The sequence below is a fragment of the Coregonus lavaretus genome (assembly GCF_964263955.1).
Source record: "Coregonus lavaretus genome assembly, chromosome: 12".
Lineage (NCBI taxonomy): Eukaryota > Metazoa > Chordata > Actinopteri > Salmoniformes > Salmonidae > Coregonus > Coregonus lavaretus.
In genome coordinates, this window is record NC_139999.1 from 46,846,881 (window position 1) to 46,873,260 (window position 26,380).

The 26,380-nt window shown below is 42.1% G+C and overlaps 1 protein-coding gene across 2 annotated transcripts in view; it reads right to left on the minus strand.

The window, feature by feature from the left end:
• Window positions 1-22,928, minus strand: part of LOC311138534 (DDB1- and CUL4-associated factor 12-like) — a 38,082-nt gene extending 15,154 nt beyond the window's left edge. For both annotated transcript variants that reach the window (XM_084173249.1, XM_084173248.1), the window contains exons 1-4: window positions 22,539-22,928; window positions 10,246-10,536; window positions 9,800-10,066; window positions 5,999-6,059 (exon numbers count right to left, since the gene is read on the minus strand). In XM_084173249.1, the coding sequence (XP_084029375.1) occupies window positions 5,999-6,059; window positions 9,800-10,066; window positions 10,246-10,536; window positions 22,539-22,598 (679 nt within the window). In that variant the 5' untranslated portion in view covers window positions 22,599-22,928. The remainder of the gene's footprint in view (window positions 1-5,998; window positions 6,060-9,799; window positions 10,067-10,245; window positions 10,537-22,538) is intronic.
• Between the last annotated feature and the right edge of the window lie 3,452 nt (window positions 22,929-26,380).

The following is a 26,380-nucleotide window of genomic DNA, read 5'->3' on the forward strand; positions in this document are numbered from 1 at the left end:
ACAACATTATAATATTTTTGTAAAGTATAAAAATGCGCTGCAATTTTTCTATAAAATAAACTGCTGTTCCAATTGCGTCCACTGGATGGCGCAATATTAATTGTGTTAAGCAAGCAAACTGTTTATACCGGGGCAGAGCAAGTAGGTCAAGCACGTGCAGCCAATGAGCTACTTTGTTTTGCCCGCGATATTTATTACGGCTTCTACTTTTAACATTATGTGCTTTGGCACCCTCATTGCCCCAATATGTCTCTGTCAAAAAAAGAGAACGCAGAGTGCAGAGTGTTCCAAGAAAAATTGTCATCCTATTTATTCACGGAATTGAATGGGAAAGCTGTATGTTTGGTGTGTTCAGAGCATGTTGCAGTGCTGAAAGAATGTAACCTTCGTCGCCACTATGTGAGTCTTCATGCCGACAAATATGACAACTTTCAAGGACAGCGGAGATGAGAGAAAGTGAATGAACTGTTGGCGGGTCTGAAGAAACAGCAGTCTGTGTTTACTCACAGCCGAGACATCAGTGACGCTGCAGTGAAAGCTAGCTACCTCATTGCTAATGAAATCGCAGTGGCTTCAAAACCATTTAGTGAGGGTGAATTTGTAAAAACATGCATGATGAAGGCAGTGGAGATTGTGTGCCCTGAAAAGCGGCAGGCTTTTGCAAATATCAGCCTGACAAGAAACACAGTTGCAGACAGGATTTCCGATCTTTCAGTGGATTTGGACAGCCAGTTGAAGCAAAAAGTAAAGTCATTTATTGCGTTTTCGGTTGCAATTGATGAAAGCACGGACATTACAGATGTTGCACAACTGGCCATTTTCATTCGCGGAGTTGATGACACATTGACCGTCACCGAGGAGTTCGTGGAGTTAGTTGGTGCCGATGACAGATTCAACGACAGCAGCTGATATTTTTACCGCACTCGTCGGCGCGCTGGACAGGGTCGGAGTGGACTGGTCCCGCGCTGTCAGCCTGGCTACAGATGGTGCGCCCTCAATGATCGGGAAAAAAGCAGGCGTTGTGACAAAGTTCAGAGAGAAAGTGCAATCTGCAAATGGAGGACGTGATTTTTTAACTTTCACTGTATTTTGCACCAGGAGGCTTTGTGTTGCAAGTCATTAAAGATGGATAACGTCATGAAGGTGGTCATCCAAACTGTTAATTTCATCCGATCCAGAAGCCTGAATCACCGTCAGTTTGACAGCCTTCTCAGAGAGAAAGACCACATCTATGGCCTGCCATACCACACTGAGGTAAGATGTTTAAGCCGAGGTGCTGTGCTGAGGCGTTTCTTTGATTTACGAGAAGAAATTGAACAGTTCATGGAAGAAAAGGGCAAACCAGTGTTAGAATTTCATTCCGCAGAATGGATGCAGGACCTTGCATTTATGGTGGATGTTACAGAGCACCTGAATAACTTGAACAAACAGCTGCAAGGCCGCAACAAAGTTGTCACGCAGTATTATGACAGCATACGTTCTTTCAAGTTGAAGCTGTCATTGTGGGAGACGCAACTTGCCGGTGGTGATGCAGCTCACTTCCCCTGTCTGAAAAATGTGTGCGCGACCCAACATGTGGCAGACATGAAGCGGTTCAAAGATAAAATAACGGGACTGTTACGGGAGTTTGAGCAACGCTTTCAGATTTATGTTTATATGTTTTTATGTTGATGTGCGATTGTTTTTAATTGATTTTATTTGTATATTTAACCTATTCTTGACTCTGTGGTTCTTGCACTTGTTTGGGGAACAGGATTTCATTATTTTTATCTACATTTCTGCCTGAGAAATGACACCCTGATATAGTTCTGTGATCTGTGATATACTTCTGTGAATCACTGAGGCATTGTGTGTTCTTTGTCCTCAGAACTTTCAAATAACTTGAGGTGTTTTATGATTAATAGTGATGTTGTGCTTTTGGACACTGTCCTCAGGCTCCAGCTTTATGTTTATATGTTTTTATGTTGATGTGCTATTGTTTTTAATTGTTTTTATTTTATTTGTATATTTAACCTATTCTTGACTCTGTGGTTCTTGCACTTGTTTGGGGAACAGGATTTCATTATTTTTATCTACATTTCTGCCTGAGAAATGACACCCTGATATAGTTCTGTGATCTGTGAAACAGTTCTGTTAATCACTGAGGCATTGTGTGTTTATGTGTTCTTTGTCCTCAGAACTTTCAAATAACTTGAGGTGTTTTATGATTAATAGTGATGTTGTGCTTTTGGACACTGTGCTCAGGCTCCAGCTTTATGTTTATATGTTTTTATGTTGATGTGCTATTGTTTTTAATTGATTTTATTTTATTTGTATATTTAACCTATTCTTGACTCTGTGGTTCTTGCACTTGTTTGGGGAACAGGATTTCATTATTTTTATCTACATTTCTGCCTGAGAAATGACACCCTGATATAGTTCTGTGATCTGTGATATACTTCTGTGAATCACTGAGGCATTGTGTGTTCTTTGTCCTCAGAACTTTCAAATAACTTGAGGTGTTTTATGATTAATAGTGATGTTGTGCTTTTGGACACTGTCCTCAGGCTCCAGCTTTATGTTTATATGTTTTTATGTTGATGTGCTATTGTTTTTAATTGTTTTTATTTTATTTGTATATTTAACCTATTCTTGACTGTGGTTCTTGCACTTGTTTGGGGAACAGGATTTCATTATTTTTATCTACATTTCTGCCTGAGAAATGACACCCTGATATAGTTCTGTGATCTGTGAAACAGTTCTGTTAATCACTGAGGCATTGTGTGTTTGTGTGTTCTTTGTCCTCAGAACTTTCAAATAACTTGAGGTGTTTTATGATTAATAGTGATGTTGTGCTTTTGGACACTGTGCTCAGGCTCCAGCTTTATGTTTATATGTTTTTATGTTGATGTGCTATTGTTTTTAATTGATTTTATTTTATTTGTATATTTAACCTATTCTTGACTCTGTGGTTCTTGCACTTGTTTGGGGAACAGGATTTCATTATTTTTATCTACATTTCTGCCTGAGAAATGACACCCTGATATAGTTCTGTGATCTGTGAAACAGTTCTGTTAATCACTGAGGCATTGTGTGTTTGTGTGTTCTTTTTCTTTAGAATTTTCAAATAAACTTGACGTGTTTTATGATTAATAGTGATGTTGTGCTTGTACTATTTTGGACACACTGTCCTCAGGCTCCAGCTTTATGTTGTATGTTGATCGTATTAAAACAAAGAAAACAATCTGAAGTTGTTGTTTTTAAGTTATATATACCATGATATTTCCGGTCCGGCCCACTTGGGAATAGATTTTCCTCCATGTGGCCCCTGAGCTAAAATGAGTTTGACACCCCTGGCCTAGGGTGTCGGGTAAGGTGGAGGTGATCCTTAACTAGCCTCTCAAAATACTTAATGATGAAAGAAGTGAGTGCTATGGGGCGATAGTCATTTAGTTCAGTTACCTTCGCTTTCTTGGGTACAGGAACAATAGTGGACATCTTGAAGCAAGTGGGGACAGCAGACTGGGATAGGTAGATTTAATATCGCCTTAATTACTCCAGCCAGCTGGTCTGCACATGCTCTGAAGACACAGCTGGTCTGCACATGCTCTGAAGACATAGCTAGGGATGCCGTCTGGGCCGGCAGCCTTGCGAAGGTTAACACACTTAAATGTCTTACTCACGTCGGCCACGGAGAACGAGAGCTCACAATCCTCAGGAGCGGCCCGTGTCTGCGGCACTGTGTTATCCTCAAAGAAGGCTAACGTTTTAAGCTTGTCCGGGAGCAAGACATCGGTGTCCACGACGTGACTGGTTTTCCCTTTGTAATCCGTGATTGTCTGGAGTCCCTGCCACATACATCTCATGTCTGAGCTGTTGAATTGCGATTCCACTTTGTCTCAATACTGACGTTTTACCTGTGTGATTGCCTGTAAACACTTACCTTATCCATTCCCTTGTTACTACCTTTCTTGCCCAAGGATGCAACTTTATTTAATTTGTGTGCGCATGTTCTGAGAATGTGCCCTGGTATTCCGTCTGGCCCGGAGGCCTTACAAGTGTTAACATGTTTAAAAGTTTTACTCACATTGGCCACGGAGAGCAAGATCACAGTCATTCGGATCAACAGGGGCTTTCATGCAGTACTCGGTGTTGTTTTCCTTGAGACGAGCATAAAAGGTATTTCACTCGTTTGGGAGTTCTGCGTCACTGGGCATCTCACTGCTGGATTTCCCTTTGTAATCCGTTAGTGTCTTCAAGCCCTGCCACATCCGACAAGTGTCGGAGACGGTGTAATAGGATACCACCTTCCTCCTATATTTTTCTTTTGCATGTTTGATGTCTTGTCGGAGGACGTAGCAGGCTTTCTTGTATGTGTCCATGTCCGTGTCCCATTCTTTGTAAGCGGCAGCTCTAGCCTTTAGTCCAGCACGGATATTGCCTGTTATCTATGGTTTTGGGTTTGGATAGGTTTGTATAGTCACTGTGGGGACGACATAGTCTATGCACTTATTGAGGAACCCGTGACTGACGTGGTAAACTCCTCAACGCTATCAGATGAATCCCGAAACATATCCCAGTCTGTACTAGCAAAACAGTCTTTTAGCCTTGAGTCTGCTTCATCGGACCACTTCCGTATTGAGCAAGTCACTGGTACTTTCTTTCTGAGCTTTTGTTTGTAAACAGGACAATAGAGTCACGGTCTGATTCGCCGAATGGAGGGTGAGGGCCTTCTATGCGTTTCTGTGGTTAGAATACAAGTGGTCTAGCTTTAGCGCCCCTAGTGGTGCAGGAGGCATGTTGGTGGAAGTGAGGTAGAACGGTTTTAAGTCTCTCCACGTTAAATTCTCCACCCACCAGAAAAGCTGCCTCTGGGTGCGTTGTTTGTTTGTTTATGGCCCCATACAGTTTGTTGAGTGAAAGTGGTGTTGGCTTATGGAGGGATGTAGACAGCCATGATAATTATGGATGAGAACTCTCTTGGTAGATAAAAAGGTCTGCAGTTTACCATGAAGTATTCAATACCAGTTGAATAAAAGCTTGAGAGTTCCTTCACACTGGAAGCAGTGCACCAGTTGTTGTTTATGAAGAGGCACAGCCCCCCTTGGACTTGCCTGAGGCCAATCGTACCGCTGCATGGAGAACCCACTGAGTTTTATGTTCATAGATTGAGCCAGCCAAGTTTCTGCAAGGCATATAATATTGCAGTCCCTATGATAGGAGACTCTCGAAAGAAGCTCATCCATCTTATTCTTGAGTGACAGGACATTTGCCAATAAAATGGAGGGGAGTGCCGGTCGATCTTCTCTACGTCTCAGTCTCAGGACTGCCCATCTACGTCTGTAGCGTTTTGGTAGCCCATGAAACAAAGGAATAGCGTCCGGTGTGAACAAGGGAACAGCTGAGTCTGAGTTGAAGGCAGATTTGAAGTCGAAATCGAGGATAGCTACTGTCGATCCTATGTCCAAAAGCGCTTGGGCGGTCATATGTGATAATAGTATGAACTTCCTGTACAAAAAAAGTGTTTAAAAAGTCACTAAATAGTAGTCGGGTTGAAAATTGTAAGATGTCGGACTTCTCAGTAAGCGCAATTTTTGCAATTTAAAGGCCCAGTGTAGTCAAAAAAGTCATTTTCCTGTGTTTCATATACATTTCCACACTGAGGTTGGAATAAAAGTGTGAAAATTATGATAACGCCCTTTTAGTTTAAGAGCTGTTTTTCAGCCTGTTTTAGTGGGATGGAGTTTTGGCCTTCCATGGTGACATCACCATGCAGTAAATTAGTTAATAGACCAATAAGAAAATAGAATTCCAAACCTCTCTGGCAACAGCAGCTAATTTTCAGTTTCAGTTTCCCCCTCCCTACTCAGACCACTCCCAGACAGAAATTGCCCTTTGCTAAGATGCTATTTGTTTATTTTTGACCATTTTAATTGAAAACAATCACAGTAAGGTACTTAATTGTTACCCAGAAATTATTTGATTGAGAAAAACAGCTCATTGGACCTTTAAGACTTACCAGACACCGCCATGCTGTCGCTGATCCATGCAATGGAGAAGATCCAGTCATTATGGCCATCCTGAAAAATAGAGAACCCTCCCATGAGATACAATGAAAAACGTTATTTTATTTTCTATTCTAGGTATTGTATGATAGTTTTTTCCTCACTGGCCCCGACAGGCCAGTTGGCCAAAAATCTACTGGAACTAACAGAATTTCTACTGGCAAGGCATGGGGTGGTTTATAAATAAATGTGGGTCATGCAGGGCCTAGGTTGACATGCTTGTTTCATTCAGGCTACAAAAGGTTATTATGGTATATTAAAAAGCTGTGTAATACAATTTAGCAATGTAAGACATTACTCTATTCTTTAAATTATGTTTGTATTAATTGCATTAACTTTTGTTTCTGAAGTATGTCATTTTAAGATTTTTTTTTTTTTTTTAATCTCAAAATAGGACATTTCCCCTTTTAAGACAAGTGCTTTTCAAAAGAGATATCCATCTGGCTAAAGTACAGGTTTTTTTCTGGATCAAAAAGGGGCTTAGGTGGAGGGTGTGGCAATGAGCACGGTTGGCACGGCCACATTTTGGAGAACATTTTAGAGGCCCCCCATCATGGCGGTGTAGAGAAACATTTTAAAGCTAATTTCCTGCAATTCTACACATTTCTCAATGGAGGTGAGAGAAAATGTTTGCAGTTTTAAAGCTAATTTTCTGCAATTCTACACAAATTTGCCTTGCAGCTGAGAGAAAATGTAGCAAATTTCCTGCGAGTCTACATATTCTTCCATGGAGCTGAGAGAAAATGTTGCAGTTTTAAAACCAGTTTCTGGTAATTGTATGCATTTTGCCTTGGCTAACGATGTGTTATTTTGCTCAAACATAAAATGTATACTGCTAAATTGATTGTTTTTGGAATTTTCAATTCTCCCTGACTGTCTAGCTTTTATTTTGGTGATTGTTAGTTCTCAAAGACTATATTATTTAAAAACATAGGTCGAACCCGAGCAGCGGTCTAAGGCACTGCATTGCAGTGCTAGAGGCGTCACTAGAGAACCAAGTTCAATCCCGGGCTGTATCACAACCGGCCGTGAGCGGGAGTCCCATAGGGTGGCGCACAATTGGCCCAGCGTCGTCCGGGTTAGTGGAGGGTTTGGCCGGGGGGGCCTTAATTAGCTCATTGCGCTCTAGTGACTCCTTGTGGTGGGCCGGGCACCTACAGGCTGACCTCGGTCGTCAGTTGAATGGTGTTTCCTCCAACACATTGGTGCGGCTGGCTTCCGGGTTAAGCAGGCGGGTGTTAAGAAGCGCAGTTTAGCGGGTCATGTTTCGGTGGACGAATGACTCGACCTTTGCCTCCCAAGCCTGTTGGGGAGTTGCAGTGAAGAGACACGATCGAAATCGGGGAGAAAAAGAGGGCAAAAAAATACATTAAAACATACAGGTCCATTATCTTTTCTCCATGCTTTATATCTGGTTTAGGTCATTTAAGTATACACAAAGCTTTTGTCCATCCAGAAAATGAATAAATAAAATAAATAAAAAATACAAAAATTGTTTGGGGTCACTTAGAAATGTCCTTATTTTCGAAAGAAAATCATTTTTTTAATCCATTAAAATAACATCAAATTGATCAGAAATACAGTGTAGACATTGTTAATGTTGTAAATGGCTACTGTAGCTGGAAACGGCTGATTTTTAATGAAATATCTACATAGGCCCATAATCAGCAACCATCAGTGCTGTGTTCCAATGGCACGTTGTGTTTCTAATCCAAGTTTATCATTTTAAAAGGCTAATTGATCATTAGAAAACCCTTTTGCAATTATGTTAGCACAGCTGAAAACTGTTGTGCTGATTAAAAAAGCAATACAACTGGCATTCTTGAGACTAGTTGAGTATCTGGAGCATCAGCAATTGTGGGTTTGATTACAGGCTCAAAATGGCCAGAAACAAAGAACTTTATTCTGAAACTTGTCAGTCTATTCTTGTTCTGAGAAAGTGAAGAGGCGACTCCGGGATGCTGACCTTCTAGGCAGAGTTGCAAAGAAAAAGCCATATCTCAGACTGCCCATCTTAATCTTTTCTTTTTATTGGCCAGTCTGAGATATGGCTTTTTCTTTGCCACTCTGCCTAGAAGGTCAGCATTCCTGAGTTGCCTCTTCACTGTTGACGTTGAGACTGGTGTTTTGCGGGTACTATTTAATGAAACTGCCAGTTGAGGACCTGTGAGGCGTCTGTTTCTCAAACTAAACACTAATGTATTTGTCCTCTTGCTCAGTTGTGCACCGGGGCCTCCCACTCCTCTATCTATTCTGGTAAGAGCCAGTTTGCGCTGTTCTGTGAAGGGAGTAGTACACAGCGTTGTACGAGATCTTTAGTTTCTTGGCAATTTCTCGCATGGAATATCCTTCATTTCTCAGAACAAGAATAGACTGACGAGTTTCAGAAGAAAGTTACCATTCTCTGGTCTGATGAAATCAAGGTTGAACTCTTTGGCCTGAATCCCAAGCGTCACATCTGAAGGAAACCTGACACCATCCCTACGGTGAAGCACGGTGGTGGCAGCATCATGCTGTGGGGATGTTTTTCAGCGGCAGAGACTGGGAGACTAGTCGAGATTGAGGCAAAGACGAACAGAGCGAAGTACAGAGAGATCCTTGATGAAAACCTGGTCCAGAGCGATCAGGACCTCAGAATGGGGGCGAAGGTTCACCTTCCAACAGGACAACGACCCTAAGCACAGAGCCAAGACAACGCAGGAGTGGCTTCGGGACAAGTCTCTGAATGTCCTTGAGTGGCCCAGCCAGAGCCCGGACTTGAACCCGAATAAACATCTCTGGAGAGACCTGAAAATAGCTGTGCAGCAACGCTCCCCATCCAACCTGACAGAGCCTGAGAGGATCTGCAGAGAAGAATGGGAGAAAATCTCCAAATACAGGTGTGCCAAGCTTGTAGCGTCATACCCAAGAAGACTTGAGGCTGTAATTGCTGCCAAAGGTGCTTCAACAAAGTACTGAGTTAAAGGGTCTGAATACTTATGTAAATGCGATTTCATTATTTTAATATATATATATATATATAAATTAGCAAAAATGTCTGAAAAACTGTTTTTGCTTCGTCATTATGGGGTATTGTGTGTAGATTGATGAGGGGAAAAAACAATTCAATCAATTTTAGAATAAGGCTGTAACCTAACAAAATGTGGAAAAAGTCAAGGGGCCTGAATACTTTCTGAAGGCATTGTATATTTTTTACACTGTTTGGACTTTGGCCCGCCCAAGGACTACAATGGCAGAAAACTCCCTGCAGTAGGCTAACCAAGACGAATGCCAGGTGTCTTTTTGCAGCTTCTTTTTGCAGACTATCAACAGTAGCCACTAGCCAGCCTATTGATAGCATGTTCACAATTCAAGGTTTCTTTTTGTAAATCACTTTCCCTAAAATAAATAAGCTCAGCGAGTGGATTGATGAGCGCTTCTTTTCACTCTGGACAGCTTGCGTGTGCCGTGTGAATGCGTCAACTCATGTAATGCTCAAGAAGTTGGCTCGCGAGGAGTGTGGTTGAATGAACGGCCAATCATATTGCTCAAATACAAATTGCATTACTTTTCCGCGTGTAGTCTTCAATGGTTTTCATTGGCAGACTGCGACAGAGCAGGTAAATGTTGAACTGGAACGCCAAAATGCGCTGAGAAATTACTGACAAGATCCACTGCCCCAACACATTTTTACTGGCTCCGAGCCAGCGGGCCATCGTTAATGTCAGACCCTGTATGACCAGACTTGCTTTTAGACTGTCTCAGCCACCACTCACGTCTCCCACGCAGACGGGGTCCAGGGTGGGCAGCCAGTAGACAGCCAGGCTGTTGGGGTTGTCTCCGCCGGTGGCCAGCAGAGTGCCGGAGGGGTTGAGCTCGATGGCGTGGATCCCACAGCCTTGCTGGTCCAGCCCGGAGCCACTTCCGAGGAAGGGGGCCCCTATTGTCCCCCCAATCCCCCCGGATCCCCCTCCTTGGCCCTGCCGGTCCTTCAGCATGGGAATGCGGGTAATCTGCCCTGTCAGAACATCTGCCACAAATAGCTGGGGAGAGGAGGAAAGAAACCTCTCGTTAGAGAAAGAACACGGTATGGAATCATGCAGGGGTCCCTTTCTGATTCATAATAGGATAGTTAAAGGTTTTCCGGTTCCCAGGACATTTTTCTTTATTTCCATTTTGAAAGAAGTAAAGCAGAGTAAAGTAAAAGAAGGCAGTCTCTCACCGTATTGCACTTGGTTCCACACACCACCTGGCGGTGGTTGAGCCACTGCGAGGCGAACACCTTGTTGAGGCAGCCCAGGGAGAACTCCTGCTCCTTCAGGATGCCCGGGAGGCGGCCGGCAGCAAAGCCCCGCAGGCTACGCTGGAGACGCCACTCATGCTGCTGCTGAGGCCGGATCTCGCGGCCCCGGAGCGCGCACACCACCGAGCGCAGACTACGCCACCACTGCTGGGCGTGCCGGGACGAGGAAGACACGCGTGTCCGCTTGTACGCCGACTGGCACCAGCCCAACTGACAGAGGAAAGAGAGAAAAAGAGAAAGGTTAACAAGGCTTAAATGAGACGAACAGCACCAAGTAAATCAAGTAAAGCAGCTAGGTTTCCATCCAATTGGCGACAGATATTTATGCAAATATTCAAATATCTGCATAAGGAAAATATGCACATTTTCCCACCAGTGGTATGTTTCCCCAAATGGACTTGTTGCGGATAAAAATCAGTGCGAACTCTACCGAACTGTTTCGGCTGGGAAGCATGCGGACGCCTTAAGATTAACTATTTTTGGAACGGAGGAGACTGATTAGTTGCATTACTTCCGAGAATATAAACACTCACATCTTTCATAGCAAGCTAGCGAGGGCCAGCGAGAGAGGGGAGGGGCACAGTATAGGTAGGTCGGCCACCAGGCAGACAGAGTCAGAACTGTGCACTAGGCCTATCTATCGGCAATCAAAAACATCAAACATTTATTGTGATGTCTCGCAACTTCAGTAAAGCAGGGCCTATCATCAATGAATAGGCTAGGATATTGAGATGAGCGAGACGCAACACTTATCTGCGCATGGGTTTAATTCAAGCCGTTCACAGCGTGGTAACTTGGGTAACAAAACAGCAGAGAAGTTGTTGAAATTGACCCACTACGCGGTTTTCTTTCTGAATCTACTTTTAAAATACACTGCTCAAAAAAATAAAGTGAACACTTAAACAACACAATGTAACTCCAAGTCAATCACACTTCTGTGAAATCAAACTGTCCACTTAGGAAGCAACACTGATTGACAATACATTTCACATGCTGTTGTGCAAATGGAATAGACAACAGGTGGAAATTATAGGCAATTAGCAAGACACCCCCAATAAAGGACTGGTTTTGCAGGTGGTGACCACAGACCACTTCTCAGTTCCTATGCTTCCTGGCTGATGTTTTGGTCACTTTTGAATGCTGGCGGTGCTTTCACTCCAGTGGTAGCATGAGACGGAGTCTACAACCCATACAAGTGGCTCAGGTAGTGCAGCTCATCCAGGATGGCACATCAATGCGAGCTGTGGCAAGAAGGTTTGCTGTGTCTGTCAGCGTAGTGTCCAGAGCATGGAGGCGCTACCAGGAGACAGGCCAGTACATCAGGAGACGTGGAGGAGGCCGTAGGAGGGCAACAACCCAGCAGCAGGACTGCTACCTCCGCCTTTGTGCAAGGAGGAGCAGGAGGAGCACTGGCAGAGCCCTGCAAAATGACCTCCAGCAGGCCACAAATGTGCACGTGTCTGCTCAAACTGTCAGAAACAGACTCCATGAAGGTGGTATGAGGGCCCGACGTCCACAGGTGGAGGTTGTGCTTACAGCCCAACACCGTGCAGGACGTTTGGCATTTGCCAGAGAACACCAAGATTGGCAAATTCGCCACTGGCGCCCTGTGCTCTTCACAGATGAAAGCAGGTTCACACTGAGCACGTGACAGACGCGACAGAATCTGGAGACGCCGTGGAGAACGTTCTGCTGCCTGCAACATCCTCCAACATGACCAGTTTGGCGGTGGGTCAGTCATGGTGTGAGGTGGCATTTATTTGGGGGGCCGCACAGCCCTCCATGTGCTCGCCAGAGGTAGCCTGACTGCCATTAGGTACCGAGATGAGATCCTCAGACCCCTTGTGAGACCATATGCTGGTGCGGTTGGCCCTGGGTTCCTCCTAATGCAAGACAATGCTAGACCTCATGTGGCTGGAGTGTGTCAGCAGTTCCTGCAAGAGGAAGGCATTGATGCTATGGACTGGCCCGCCCGTTCCCCAGACCTGAATCCAATTGAGCACATCTGGGACATCATGTCTCGCTCCATCCACCAACGCCACGTTGCACCACAGACTGTCCAGGAGTTGGCGGATGCTTTAGTCCAGGTCTGGGAGGAGATCCCTCAGGAGACCATCCGCCACCTCATCAGGAGCATGCCCAGGCGTTGTAGGGAGGTCATACAGGCACGTGGAAGCCACACACACTACTGAGCCTCATTTTGACTTGTTTTAAGGACATTACATCAAAGTTGGATCAGCCTGTAGTGTGGTTTTCCACTTTAATTTTGAGGGTGACTCCAAATCCAGACCTCCATGGGTTGATACATTTGATTTCCATTGATAATTTTTGTGTGATTTTGTTGTCAGCACATTCAACTATGTAAAGAAAAAAGTATTTCAGATTATTTCATTCATTCAGATCTAGGATGTATTATTTTTTTGAGCAGTGTGTGTGTGTGTATATATATATATATATATATATATATATATATATATATATATATATATATATATATATATATATATATATATATATATATATATATATATATATATATATATACACACACACCCAGTCAAACTTTTGGACACACCTACTCAGTCAAGGGTTTTTCATTATTTTTATTTATTTATTTTTATTATTTTTACTATTATTTACATTGTAGAATAATAGTGAAGACATCAAAACTATGAAATAACACATTTGGAATCATGTAGTAACCAAAAAAAAAGTGTTAAACAAATCAAAATATATTTGAGATTCTTCAAATAGCCACCCTTTGCCTTGATGACAGCTTTGCGCACTCTTGGCATTCTCTCAACCAGCTTCATGAGGTAGTCACCTGGAATACATTTAAATTAACAGGTGTGCCTTGTTAAAAGTTAAATTCCACAAATCCTTTCCTTTTTAATGCATTTGAGCCAATCAGTTGTATTGTGACATGGTGGGGGGGGGGGGGGGGGGGTATACAGAAGATAGCCCTATTTGGTAAAAGACCAAGTCCATATTATGGCAAGAACAGCTCAAATAAGCAAAGAGAAATGACAGTAGATCATTACTTTAAGACATGAAGGTCAGTCAATATGGAACATTTCAAGAACTTTGAAAGTTTCTTCAAGTGCAGTCGCAGAAACCCTCAAGCGCTATGATGAAACTGGCTCTCATGAGGACCGCTACAGGAATGGAAGCCCCTGAGTTACCTCTGCTGCAGAGGATAAGTTAATTAGAGTTACCAGCCTCAGAAATTGCAGCCAAAATAAATGCTTCGCAGAGTTCAAGTAACAGACACATCTCAACATCATATTATAACATCAACTGTTCAGAGGAGACTGCGTGAATCAGGCCTTCATGGGCCAATTGCTGCAAAGAAACTACTACTAAAGAACACTAATAAGAAGAAGAGACTTGCTTGGGCCAAGATACACGAGCAATGGACATTAGATCGGTGTAAATCTGTCCTTTGGTCTGATGAGTCCAAATTTGAGATGTTTTATTCCAACCGCTGTGTCTTTGTAAGACGCAGAGTATGTGAACGGATGATCTCCGCATGTGTGGTTCCCACCATGAAGCAGGTGTGATGGTGCTTCGCTGGTGACACTGTCAGTGATTTATTTAGAATTCAAGGCACACTTAACCAGCATGGCTATCACAGCATTCTGCAGCGATACGCTATCCCATCTGGTTTGCACTTAGTGGGCCTATCACTAAGTGGACAATGACCCAAAACACACCTCCAGGCTGTGTAAGGGCTATTTGACCAAGAAGGAGAGTGATGCAGCAGATGACCTGGCCTCCACAATCACCACACCTCAACCCAATTGAGATGGTTTGGGATGAGTTGGACCGCAGAGTGAAGGAAAAGCAGCCAACAAGTGCTCAGCATATGTGGTAACTCCTTCAAGACAGTTGGGAAAGCATTCCAGGTGACTACCTCATGAAGCTGGTTGAGAGAATGCCAAGAGTGTGCAAAGCTGTCATCAAGGCAAAGGGTGGCTATTTGAAGAACCTCAAATATAAAATATATTTTGATTTGTTTAACACTTTTTTGGTTACTACATGATTCCATAAGTGTTATTTCATAGTTTTGATGTCTTCACTATTATTCTACAATGTAGAAAATAGTTTTTAAAAAGTATAAAGAAAAACCCTTGAATGAGTAGGTGTGTCCAAACTTTTGACTGGTACTGTATATAAAACAATTCGGATATGGATTTTAAGGATTCCAATTACGTTTAAATGTTTTAACGTTCACACCCCTACTGGGAACTCTGAAATAAACAAGCTCAGACTGGGAAAAATCGGAATTACAAGTCGGAAACTCAGCATGATCCTTGAGGTCCGACTTCTCAGACCTGAAGATCACTGACGTTACGATTTTTCCCAGTCTGAGCTAGTTTTCTTCAGCGTTCGAAGATGTCTTGAACACACCAATAGGCCCTAGCTCAGCTCTCAGAAGATGATCAGGGAAGTGGAAGGAATTAGGCTACAGCCTAGGTTAGGTTTCTTTTTAATATAAGAAATCAACTTAATGCGGTACATTTGCCCTCTCCGCTTTCTCACGTTTGAAAAATAAAAAACGGAACCCTTTCCTCGGCCCAGTCTTAATCCCTCCTTACAATCTTGACCCCCTCCATCCCGCTGCACTCTCTTCCTTCCATGCACAGTGCACTCATCCCCTTGAGGACTATGGTCATCACTCCCAGCTCACTGACCCAGATACAAGGAGCCAACTATGTCAGGATTTAAGCACACACACACCTTCAGAGACACTTTATAAAAGGCAGGATCCATACACACAGGCACGCCAAACAGATGAACACGCAACGATATTGGTTTTTAAAAAGCCATTAAATAAAATTGCTGCCAGCCAAATTGTCCAGGAGAAGAAAATAAAAATCCATTGCAAAATAATGCTTTTTATTAATTTCTGGAAATACCAGTTGATGTGCTCCAACTTCAAAGGCAAATATATTTCATAAGCTAATAAATCCTCAAGCTGCCTGGAAATTAGTGTCGGTGTGTGTGTTTCTATTTTGACTCATGCAAAAGACGCAAAGTCCTCATAAGGGACTTCAGCTAAGTGTACCCTGACTGGGCAAAATTGGCAAAGATTGTTTTGATTATCCCCGTTTCCAGTGTGCCCGCTGAGAGGGGATTCTTTCTCCAAAACAGAGTAAAGAAGGCCTCAAGATTGTGCCTTCTTGAGGACAAAATAACGAGGCTGATACGCATCGCAAGCGGCTCCAAGGAGTTTTGACTTCCCAACAGTAGCAGCTCACTTTGAAAAAGCCAAGGTCCGCCGCAAACGCAAGTAAATTAGAGGCTAATTATTGTGTTCGTCAGGCTTGGTCCTAGCAATTCTGATGCCGCCCTAGGCAATCTCAACATATGCCGCCCCTGTGTCATGTATACAATAAACATTTATTCACATCATCAAGTGGAACTGTAAAAAGTGTGCGATATCATCTGAGCTTCGGAAAAAAGTGCTTTCATGAATGCATGGCCTCGTCTCAAATGAACCAGCCTTAATACATTTTGTTTATTTATATATCGAATTTGATTGTCCAATATCAGTTTGATAATTTATTTATTTTATGGATGCCTAAAGTGACCTCTTTCCACTGCAGTGGTGCTGAATCGCAGCGGGAATGGGGTGTGGGGAGGCCTGCCCTGGTGTTCGTAGACAGACATGTTTTGTTATTTATTAGGCCTAATTAAAATGTTCATGCCTAGGCTAAATAAAAAATAGAGCGGCCTAGGTTGTTTTTTGCAGACAGCTGTGTTTTTTTTATTTATTTTTATCATACAAATAGCCTATAGGACAGGTTGTTCGCAAATTTTATTATACAAATAGTTGTGTTTCATTACTGTGTAGGCAACTTGTTCTTCTAGGTTAAATGTTTCTTTTTTTAAATGATATTAATTTATAATTAATAACCCGAAGATAAAGGCGCAACTTTTCAATACAACCTGTCATGTTGGTAGAATATCATTCTACTTTATTTTATTACAACTTTTAAGGCTAATTTCTATTCTGTTAAAATGAATTAAAATAATCTAAATGTGATTTTGAGCACCGTGAGTGGACGCCCTAATGCGTTATGCACCCAATGCATATTTGTATTTATTATGGATCCCCATTGCAGCAGCTACTCTTCCTGGGGTCCAGCAAAATTAAGGCAGTTATACATTTAAAAAAACATTACAATACATTCATAACAGATTTCACAGCACACTAAGTGTGTGCCCTCAGGCCCCTACCACACATCTACAACACAAAATCCATGTGTACGTGTGTGTATAGAGTGTATGTTATCATGTGTGTGTATGCATGTGTCTATGTTTGTGTTGCTTTACAGTCCCCGCTATTCCATAAGGTGTATTTTTATCTGTTTTTTAAAATCTGATTCTACTGCTTGCATCAGTTACCTGATGTGGAATAGAGTTCCATGTAGCCATAGCTCTATGTAGTACTGTGCGCCTCCCATAGTCTGTTCTGGACTTGTGGACTGTAAAGATGGGTGTCTGAGCTGTGTGCCAGTCGTTCAAACAGACAGCTCGGTGCTTTCAACATCTCAACACCTCTCACAATCAGGCAGTTAAGAAGTCAATCTCTCCTCCACTTTGAGCCAGGAGAGATTGACATGCATATTAATGTTTGCTCTCTGTGTACATCCAAGGGCCAGCCGTGCTGCCCTGTTTTGAGCCAATTGCAATTTTCCTAAGTCCCTCTTTGTGGCACCTGACCACACGAAAATGTAAAAGTATGAAAAATGTATGCACTCACTAACCAAGTCGCTCTGGATAAGAGCGTCTGCTAAATGACTAAAATGTAAATGGTTTGTCGAGATCGGTGCGTTAGAACTGGCCTGCACAGAGCCCTTACCTCAACCCCACAAACACCTTTTGGATGAATTGGAAAGCCGACTGCGAGCCAAGCCTAATCGCCTAACATCAGTACCCGACCTCACTAATGCTCGTGACTGAATGGAAGCAAGTCCCGCAGCAATGTTCCAACATCTAGTGGAAAGCCTTCCCATAAGAGTCGAGGCTGTTACAGCGGCAAAGTGGGGACCAACTCCATATTAATGCCCATGATTTTGGAATGAGATGTTCGACGAGCGGGTGTCCACATACTTTTGGTCATGTAGTTTATATTAAACCAGAGAAAAAAAGTGAAATTTTATTTGGGACTTAATGAGTGGCTTTAAAGGGCGAATTGGCTCTGGAAGACAAAACAGCCAAATACTCCATCTAAACGTGAATCGATTCTTAATTGTGGTACGGTTCTAGAAACATAAATCCCTCTACTTTCATATGACAAAATAATTTCACAAATGCAAAATACACACTTACGGTACATTGTTTTAACACAGTTGCAGCCAACAGTATCTTTCAATGACAACACGTTTGTTGCCTCTGTCTTCCGTTTACACACAGGTGTTCGGAGACACAGATAGCTAATTAGCACAAGTAGTCCACTGTCTTCCGTAAACAAGAGCCGTAGCATGGAAATATGGCTGTGTGGTAGGGGTGGGTGATATGAACAAAAATTCATATCACAATATTTTCCACTGTCCAGACGATAATGATATAATATCACGATATACTGTAAAAAAAATTAATAGGTTTTAACATTTTATGAGCCCTTCAAAGTTAATAAATTACTAAATATTGCTTTTAACCTTTTGGAAACAGAAAGGGGGCATTGCACGTTTTTTTTATTAGCATTTGTTTTATTTCTGTGGTAAACCTGTGCAAACATGAAACAAAGGTATGTGAGTTAAATAAATATGCAGTAACATTTTATAAAAAAATATCTAAAGTACTCAGGATGAAAACATTTTCCTGCCAAATATAAGAAGTGCAGTCTTTTTTCATATAACGCCAGTCATTATGAATTCAAGTTGTAAACCTTTTCAAATTAACTTCAAGCATTAACCAGACAGTCTGTATGTTTCTCAGTTAAGCATGTAACAATTCACTGCCTCCCTCTTCACAAGTTCCGTGCCAGGAACACCAGCCTATTGACAGTTTCTGGCTTCAGTTGCCCTGTGGCATGTGACCACATTGCCCCCAGTGCTAAATGCTCTCTCAGAGGGCGAACTTGTGGCAGGGATGCATAAGTATTTATTTGTCAGACAACTCAATTGTGGGAAGTTGGATGCGTGAACTCGCCACCACTCCAAAGGATCAGCCTCACTGTCTGCTGCCATCATCAGAGTGTAGCTGTCCAGCTCTTGCTCAATGACCTGTCTCTGGGTTCTTAAGGCAGGTGCACTACTGGTTTTCTTAAAGAAGCTCCCAAGATTCTTCTTGGACTTCTTTGCTGATTGTGGAGCAGTGGCAACTTCTTTATCTCTCTCACTCTGGTCCTCTTCAAAAGAGAAGTCTCCCACGGCTGTGTTTCCTACCAGGAGGGCTTCTGTCTCGGAGGCAGCTCTCGCCTTCACCTCCACCAGCTTCTCATTGGTCATGTAGGTGGTCTTGAACCTTGGGTCCGGAAAGGTAGCCATGGTGAGCAGCTCATCTGTTTCAGGGTCGGTGTATTTGTCATTCAGGTAATTGAGGACCCTCATCTTAATCTCTCCGGTCAGTTTGGCTTCGCCCTCATTTGATTTCAGAACCTCCGTCTTGAACAAATGTAGGACCGACTTCAGATAGGACACACTCACGTATGTCTCTCCTGACAGGGCATCTGTGAAATCCTGGAGGGGCTTAAGTGCTGCCGTGATAGATTCAAAGACCTCAATGTCTTGCCAGGAGGGTGCAAGGTGCTGTGTTTTTTGCCTGCTGCCAGGACTTGTGTGATGGCCTTTTCCTGCTCCAGGACTCTTTCCATCATCTGCAGTCGAGATCCCAACCTTGTCAGGGATTCCGTGATGAGCTCGTGGAGGGGCAGGCTCAGTTTATCCTGTGCACTCGTCAGGGCCTTCTGCTTCTTCCAACTATAGGAACATGTGCTGACCACTTTCTTGCACACTCCTGTGGCCCGGGAAACCCGAGGTTCGTTTTGGACACTCCTCTCTGCAAAATAAAAAAGGTGAAAAATAGTTACATATGAATCACAATTATTCAATAGAAATAACATCGCATCTGCTGTAATTACAATAATTAACAGCATGGACACGGGACATGATTACAAATGTAATCCATCTATAGATTTATAAACAACTTGTGAATAAGAGAGCTATGTTGCTTTAGAAATCGGGATCATTTATTGAGTAGGCTATTTATTATTGAAAGCGAGAGGATAGATTCATATATTTAAACAATTGGCTAATGTATCAATTATAAATAAAAGCAATGTAATCCATGTAATGTTTGGATATTGCACACATTTACAAATTACAAATATTCTAGATTTGCATAGCTGTACATATATCCGGCTTAATGTCTAAGAAGGATCAGGCAGTGTAGTCAGCTCTAACTTTAAACAGAGGAGATAAGGAATACAATAGTTATTCTGCATTTTACGTTGTTGTTTTTAAGTGAGGTTATTTTTCTACCTAGCTCTGTGTGTTTTGGACGTTGAAACTTACCAATAGCAATGTGTAGCCTGTGTCCGAAACATCCTGGTCTTCTCCATTTGTTCAGCTCCAATGCTTTGACCATGTTCGATCCGCTGTCGGTAGTCATACATACTTGACGCGACTCTTTCAAGCGCCAGGATGAAAGTGCCTCCCTCAGCCCAGCTGCAATTATTTATCCGGCGTGATCGTCTGGGAAATAAGAAGTCTGAAGGCATTTGCTTTGCAGCTTCCAGTTGTCATCAATGTAATGAATCGTGAGGCTAATGTATGGCTCTGTGTTTCGGCTTGACCATAAGTCGGCAGTGGTAGAGAAGAATGCAGCGTTACGGATTTCGTTGGCAACTCTGTCCCGACATTCTGTGTAGAGTTCTTGCAGACATGTTTTGCTGAAGTATTTACGGCTCAGGATCTCGTATCTTGGGTCTAGAGTTCGAATCAACTTTCTGAAACCGTCTTTCTCCACAGTTTGAATTGGTTCCATGTCTTTCGCTATATGATACGTAATTGCACTCGTTATCTCATTCCACTTCTTGCTCTTCTTGTCATAGGGAGTACCACTAACGAATGATGCCTTGAGTGACAGCTGAGTGCGGGTCTGGCTTGAAGATGTCTTGTGACTTGCTCCGCTGCTCTGGGGGTTTGTTGCACGCATTCTGGTAGATTCTTCATATTTACGCACATGCAGGGTTTTCAGGTGGTGAAAAAGATTGCTGGTGTTTCCACCTTTGGCTAGCACAATGCGTCGACAACTTACACAGTACTGTTTGTTGGTCGAGGTCGGATATCTTAAAGCCAAACCAGTTCCAAACGACAGCAGAGGCCCCCTTTTTTCTAACCAATTCTTTGTCGTCCTGCAAATCAACCTCAATAGCGTTATTTTCCTTGTCTTCAGTCATCCTCAATGCTTGATTTTCGGACACTTTTGCTAATGAAAGTAGTTTACCTCACTAAATGTTCACTTACTCTGCAGTTGCACATGCTTGTTTGTTGACTTTGATTGGCAGGCAGATTGCGTGTAACGTCCATGCTTCAAGTTTTTTTATTTGCTAAAAAAGGCTGTTTTTAGTAAAATAAACAATTTGAACTAACCCACTACAATGTATCACTCGACAGAAACTTTGAACGAAACAAAAACGCCTTATTTCATACATTAATTTATTATGATATGCACGATATGGCTAAATCCATATCATGGTACAACGTCATACCGGTATACCGCCCACCCCTTCTGTGTGGGAACCTTAGCCCTATAAAAGGTGTATCAATTTAACCTTTTGTTTTTGACAATTATTTCTTGCCGATATGAAAGATAAGCTCCTTGTGATTCCAAAACCGCACCACAAGTGATGCATGTTAATGTTCAGACCGAGCACCGCGGCTCTTAAAGCTGCAACTTTTTTGGCGACCCGAACAAATTCACATAGAAATTAGTTATAGATCTGTCATTCTCATTGAAAGCAAGTCTAAGAAGCGGTAGATACGTTCTATGTGCGCTAATTATATGCTTACCGTTCTTAAGTTTAGATTTTGCATCTTTAACTTTCAGTTTTGTACACCCGCTTCAAACAGCTGGAAATACAATATTATTGGTTATGTTAAAGATGGTACAATGATTCCCTACACTATACATGCTTGTTTTGTCACAAACTGAAATTATAATTTTTGCAACCAGGATAGAGGGGGGGGGGCGCGCCTTTCTGCATAGTGCAGCTTTAACAAACCCCCCCCCCCCCCTACAAAAGATACCTTCCTCGAATGACTTGTGTAATGTAATGGAACAGAGTCATGATCAAGGGCTAGAAAATACCCTCCCTCTGGCTAGAAACTTGTTGCAGGTTTTAAAAATCACTGTTTTTATTACTTTTAATCCTACCCTGTGGTGTCACAGAGAAGCAATTTTTAGGACATTTCTTCTTATCTTTTAAATCACATATCATGGAAACGCGCCGTTTTCATGACACTGGTAGTGGAGTTTATGAATATGACGTTGGAAAGTGGCGGAATTGCCCTTTAACGTTACCTACCTAATAACAATAATACCTAACCTCAACCTAGTCAAGTCGAATAGGATATAGCTAACCTAACTAGCTACAATAATTCATATTATTTGACACTTATGAAATAGCATGCCATTCTCAGAATGACCCTGGTATACTTCTCTATTGAATGACATGCAATCATATTTTTCACCGTCCCCTACAACCCAATAGTTAATGCAGTGCATACTTGTCTAGTGTGGTAGGCCTAACGTTAGGCCTAACCATTAACACACGTCACAAGTCTAGCTAAATGTGTTGTTAAAAACAGTTGTTAACAAGTTAGGGAAACGGTACATGTCATAAAAAACAAGAAAGAGGGACAGTCAAACAAAATCATGAATGAGAACACGAACTAACGTCAGCTAACTAACTAGCCAGTGTGCTAGCTAGCTGTGACATTATTGGCTAACAAGCTAATTTAGCAACACAAATTGCGGTCCGGTAGCTAACTAGTTGTCTAGGAAGCTACAGTTAACGTTAGTTGGTCACATTTTCAAAAACAAATGTGTTTTTTAGCTGCGTGGCATTAGCTATCAAGCTAGCTAACTTCCAATCTGTTAGTTAGTAGCTAGCTAGATAGCTCAACCATTCAACGCAAAATGGTAACGTTACTAGGCTAACCAAGGTTTGCCTGAAACACCAGACTGTTTCCGCCTACCTGTTGTTGGTCCTTGGATTCCCCTGCCTTTCTTTTCCTGCTAACTGTTTTTCTCGCCATACTCTGACACACACAAGCCCCTCACCCACATGGAGGGCAATAATGACGCTGGGTACTGGGTCATATAATGGCGATTAGCTATTTTGTTGTCTGGCTCTGACTGTAGCCGCATGCGGCGGGGAAGGAAGGACGATCACATAGGTGAGGTTGACTAGCTAACGTTAGTTTCCACTCCGGCCTCCGAAACTCAAACTATAGCTACGCGCGTAGCTAACCTAGTAAAATTTGCTTCCGCGGAGGCTAAATATAAGGCTCCCCTCCATCTCTATTTTTATATTTTCTCCATCCTTCTTTTTTTACAAATCGCGTCACCAACGGCAACAACATTCTGCCGCGCGCAGCCGCAGTAAAATTAAACAGCAACAAAAACGTCAAACTCGTGCGCGTTCACGAACCATTTGTAATTGACGTCATACTTACGATTCAAAGCAGGTTTGAGGAGTTAGCCAGTAACTTTCGTCAACTCTGAGTTCGACTCAACTCAGGATACCCGCTCATACGAAAGTGGCTAATCTTTTAGCCAGATACATTTCTATGGCAACGAATCCTTCAGAACTAACCTGCTCCGGGGTAGGCTAAAGCCTGTCGCATGCTTCCCAGTCGAAACAGTTTGCGCATATATTATGAGAACATTTTTGTTCATTTAGGTATTGGGCAGTTATTTTCTCCAGCTGTTCGAGCACACTTTTTTTTTGTTGGGGGCAAATCGAAGTCTACGCCCCTTCGTCTGGGATTGGTCAACAGTACTACGCTTTGTAGGAGTGGGAACTATGGATGGGATTATTCAATTAAGTGTTTGTCATTCAACGAGAGATGACTAGTTTATATGCATATTTTTTTACTTGAGAAATACTGCACCAAACATCTTAGTTAGATGTAAAATTGCGAGTCTAAGACCTCGGCAAAAACGTCTAAATTAATGGCAGATTTCTTGATTTATCTTGGATTAATTCAGACTATTTTGAGGAAGTGTATACTGTGTGTGTTGCTACTGTGTCTCAAGAGAGATAAACAGTAACATACTCAGCTGTCACCTTTGTCTTGAGACGTCTTGAGGGATGCAATTGAGACGTCTCAAGATACTTTTCTTCTCAAGACATGCCTGAAGACACAGTTGGAAGACGTCTTGAGACACAGCCTTTGTCTCAAGACACTCAATGCCATGTCTTGAGACATTTGATGTGTCTTCAAGACATCAAGACACTAATGTAAAATAGTGCTATGTCTTGAGACATTTTATGTTTAGAATTTCAGAATGTTGAACATTTCAAATTCATGGAACATTCTGACAGTTGATGCAAGACTAAAAAAATGGCAGCCTGGAAGATTTACCTTTTTTTCTTCTTCAATTTGAGGTAAGCAAGCAAAGCATTTTAATTAGTGATGTACAGTGCATTCGGAAAGTATTCAGACCCCTTGACTTATATGGAGGACTAAAAGTGCCACAATTAAATAAATAAATACACCATTAAATAATTACTTAAATGTGTCATTAATTAATTAAAATTAGAATTAAATACATAAATGTGTTATTAAATGTGTCATTAATTAATTCAAATACCGATTCATTTTATGTAAAATACATATATAATAATTTCACTATTTACATTTACATTTCATGGTCCTGCGTTGGAGTGCTTCCTGAATTACTTAAAACTGTCAAACTGACCCATCAAAAGTTGGTAGGCGGAACCTAACGCCTGATTGGTTACCCTCTGCATCAAGCCAAGACAAATCAATTCCGGATAATGTCAGCAGGTCCTGCTTCTACATCCTCTGCTAAGTTTAAAATGTCTCTAACCAACTCCCTGGAAAGTTCACGGAGATCCTCCATTGTCTCTATCCAGGTTGGCCTACTCTACTTCAGACCAAAGCAATGGATCAGACTAGATTCGCGTTAGCCCCGCCCACTGACTTTGATGGGTCAGTTTGACAGTTTTAAGTAATTCATGAATCACTGCAATGCAGGATCATGAAATGTAAATGTAAATAGTGAAATAATTATATATGTATTTTACATAAAATGAATCGGTATTTGAATTAATTAATGATACATTTAATTACACATTTATGTATTTAATTCTAATTTTAATTAATTAATGACACATTTAAGTAATTATTTAATGGTGTATTTATTTATTTAATTGTGGCACTTTTAGTCCTCCATAGACTTACAGCCTTATTGTCATGTGAATTTCTATCTCTAATTCAACCTAAGCTTGAATCATTGATATCATAGGTTCATTTACAGATATAAATATAACATATAAAAAATGAATGGATAGTATACCATCATAGATACAATTAGGTTACATAGGCCTACAAACATTTACAATGAATAGCAAAATCACATGAATCACAAGAATGGCTTCAGATCAAAGTCTACGTTGAGACCGAAGGGACATCCTGTTTCCATTGATCATCCTTGTGATGTTTCTACAACTTGATTTGAGTCCACCCGTGGTAAATTCAATTTATTGGGCATGATTTGAAAAGGTACCTTGGAGAAGGGCCTTGGTCAGGGAGGTGACCTAATGGCCACTCTGACAGAGCTCCAGAGTTCCTCTGTGGAGATGGGAGAACCTTTCAGAAGGACAACCATCTCTGCAGCACTCCACCAATCAGGCCTTTATGGTAGAGTGGTCAGACGGAAGCCACTCCTCAGTAAAAGGCACGACAGCCCACTTGGAGTTTGTCAAAAGGCGTCGGACCATGAGAAACAAGATTCTCTGGTCTGATGAAACAAAGATAGAACTCTTTGGCCTGAATGCCAAGTGTCACATTACATTTTACATTTTAGTCATTTAGCAGACGCTTTTATCCAGAGCGACTTACAGGAGCAATTAGGGTTAAGTGCCTTGCTTAAGGGCACATCGACAGATTTTTCACCTAGTCGGCTCGGGGATTAGAACCAGCAACCTTTCGGTTACTGGCACAACGCTCTTACCCACTAAGCTACCTGCCGCCCCTCACATCTGGAGGAAACCTGGCAGCATCCCTACAGTGAAGCATGGTGGTGGCAGCATCATACTTTGGGGATGTTTTTCAGCGGCAGAGACTGGGAGACTAGTCAGGATCAAGGGAAAGATGAACGGAGCAAAGTACAGAGAGATCCTTGATGAAAACCTGCTCCAGAGAGCTCAGGACCTCAGACTGGGGCAAAGGTTCACCTTCCAACAGGACAACGACCCTAAGCACACAGCCAAGACAGCGCAGGAGTGGCTTCGGGACAAGTCTCTGAATGTCCTTGAGTGGCCCAGCCAGAGCCCGGACTTGAACCCGACCGAACATCTCTGGAGAGACCTGAAAATAGCTGTGCAGCAACGCTCCCCATCCAACCTGACAGAGCTTAAGAGGATCTGCAGAGAAGAATGGGAGAAACTCCCCAAATACAGGTGTGCCAAGCTTGTAGAGTCATACCCAAGAAGACTCGAGGTGGTAATCGCTGCCAAAGGTGCTTCAACAAAGTACTGAGTAAAGGGTCTGAATACTTATGTAAATGTGATATCATTTTTTTTTTTTAACCTGTTTTTGCTTTGTCATTATGGGGTATTGTATGTAGATTGATGCGGGAAAAAACCCATTTAATCCATTTTAGAATAAGGCTGTGACGTAACAAAATGTGGAAAAAGTCAAGGGGTCTGAATACTTTCCGAATGTACTGTATGTTAGCCAAAACAATATTTTGTCAATATGAAGAAATATGTTAATGACATCTTGTTTTAGCACCACTAAATTTGATATCATATGCAGACAGTTAGCTAGCTAACAACTGTCATTAG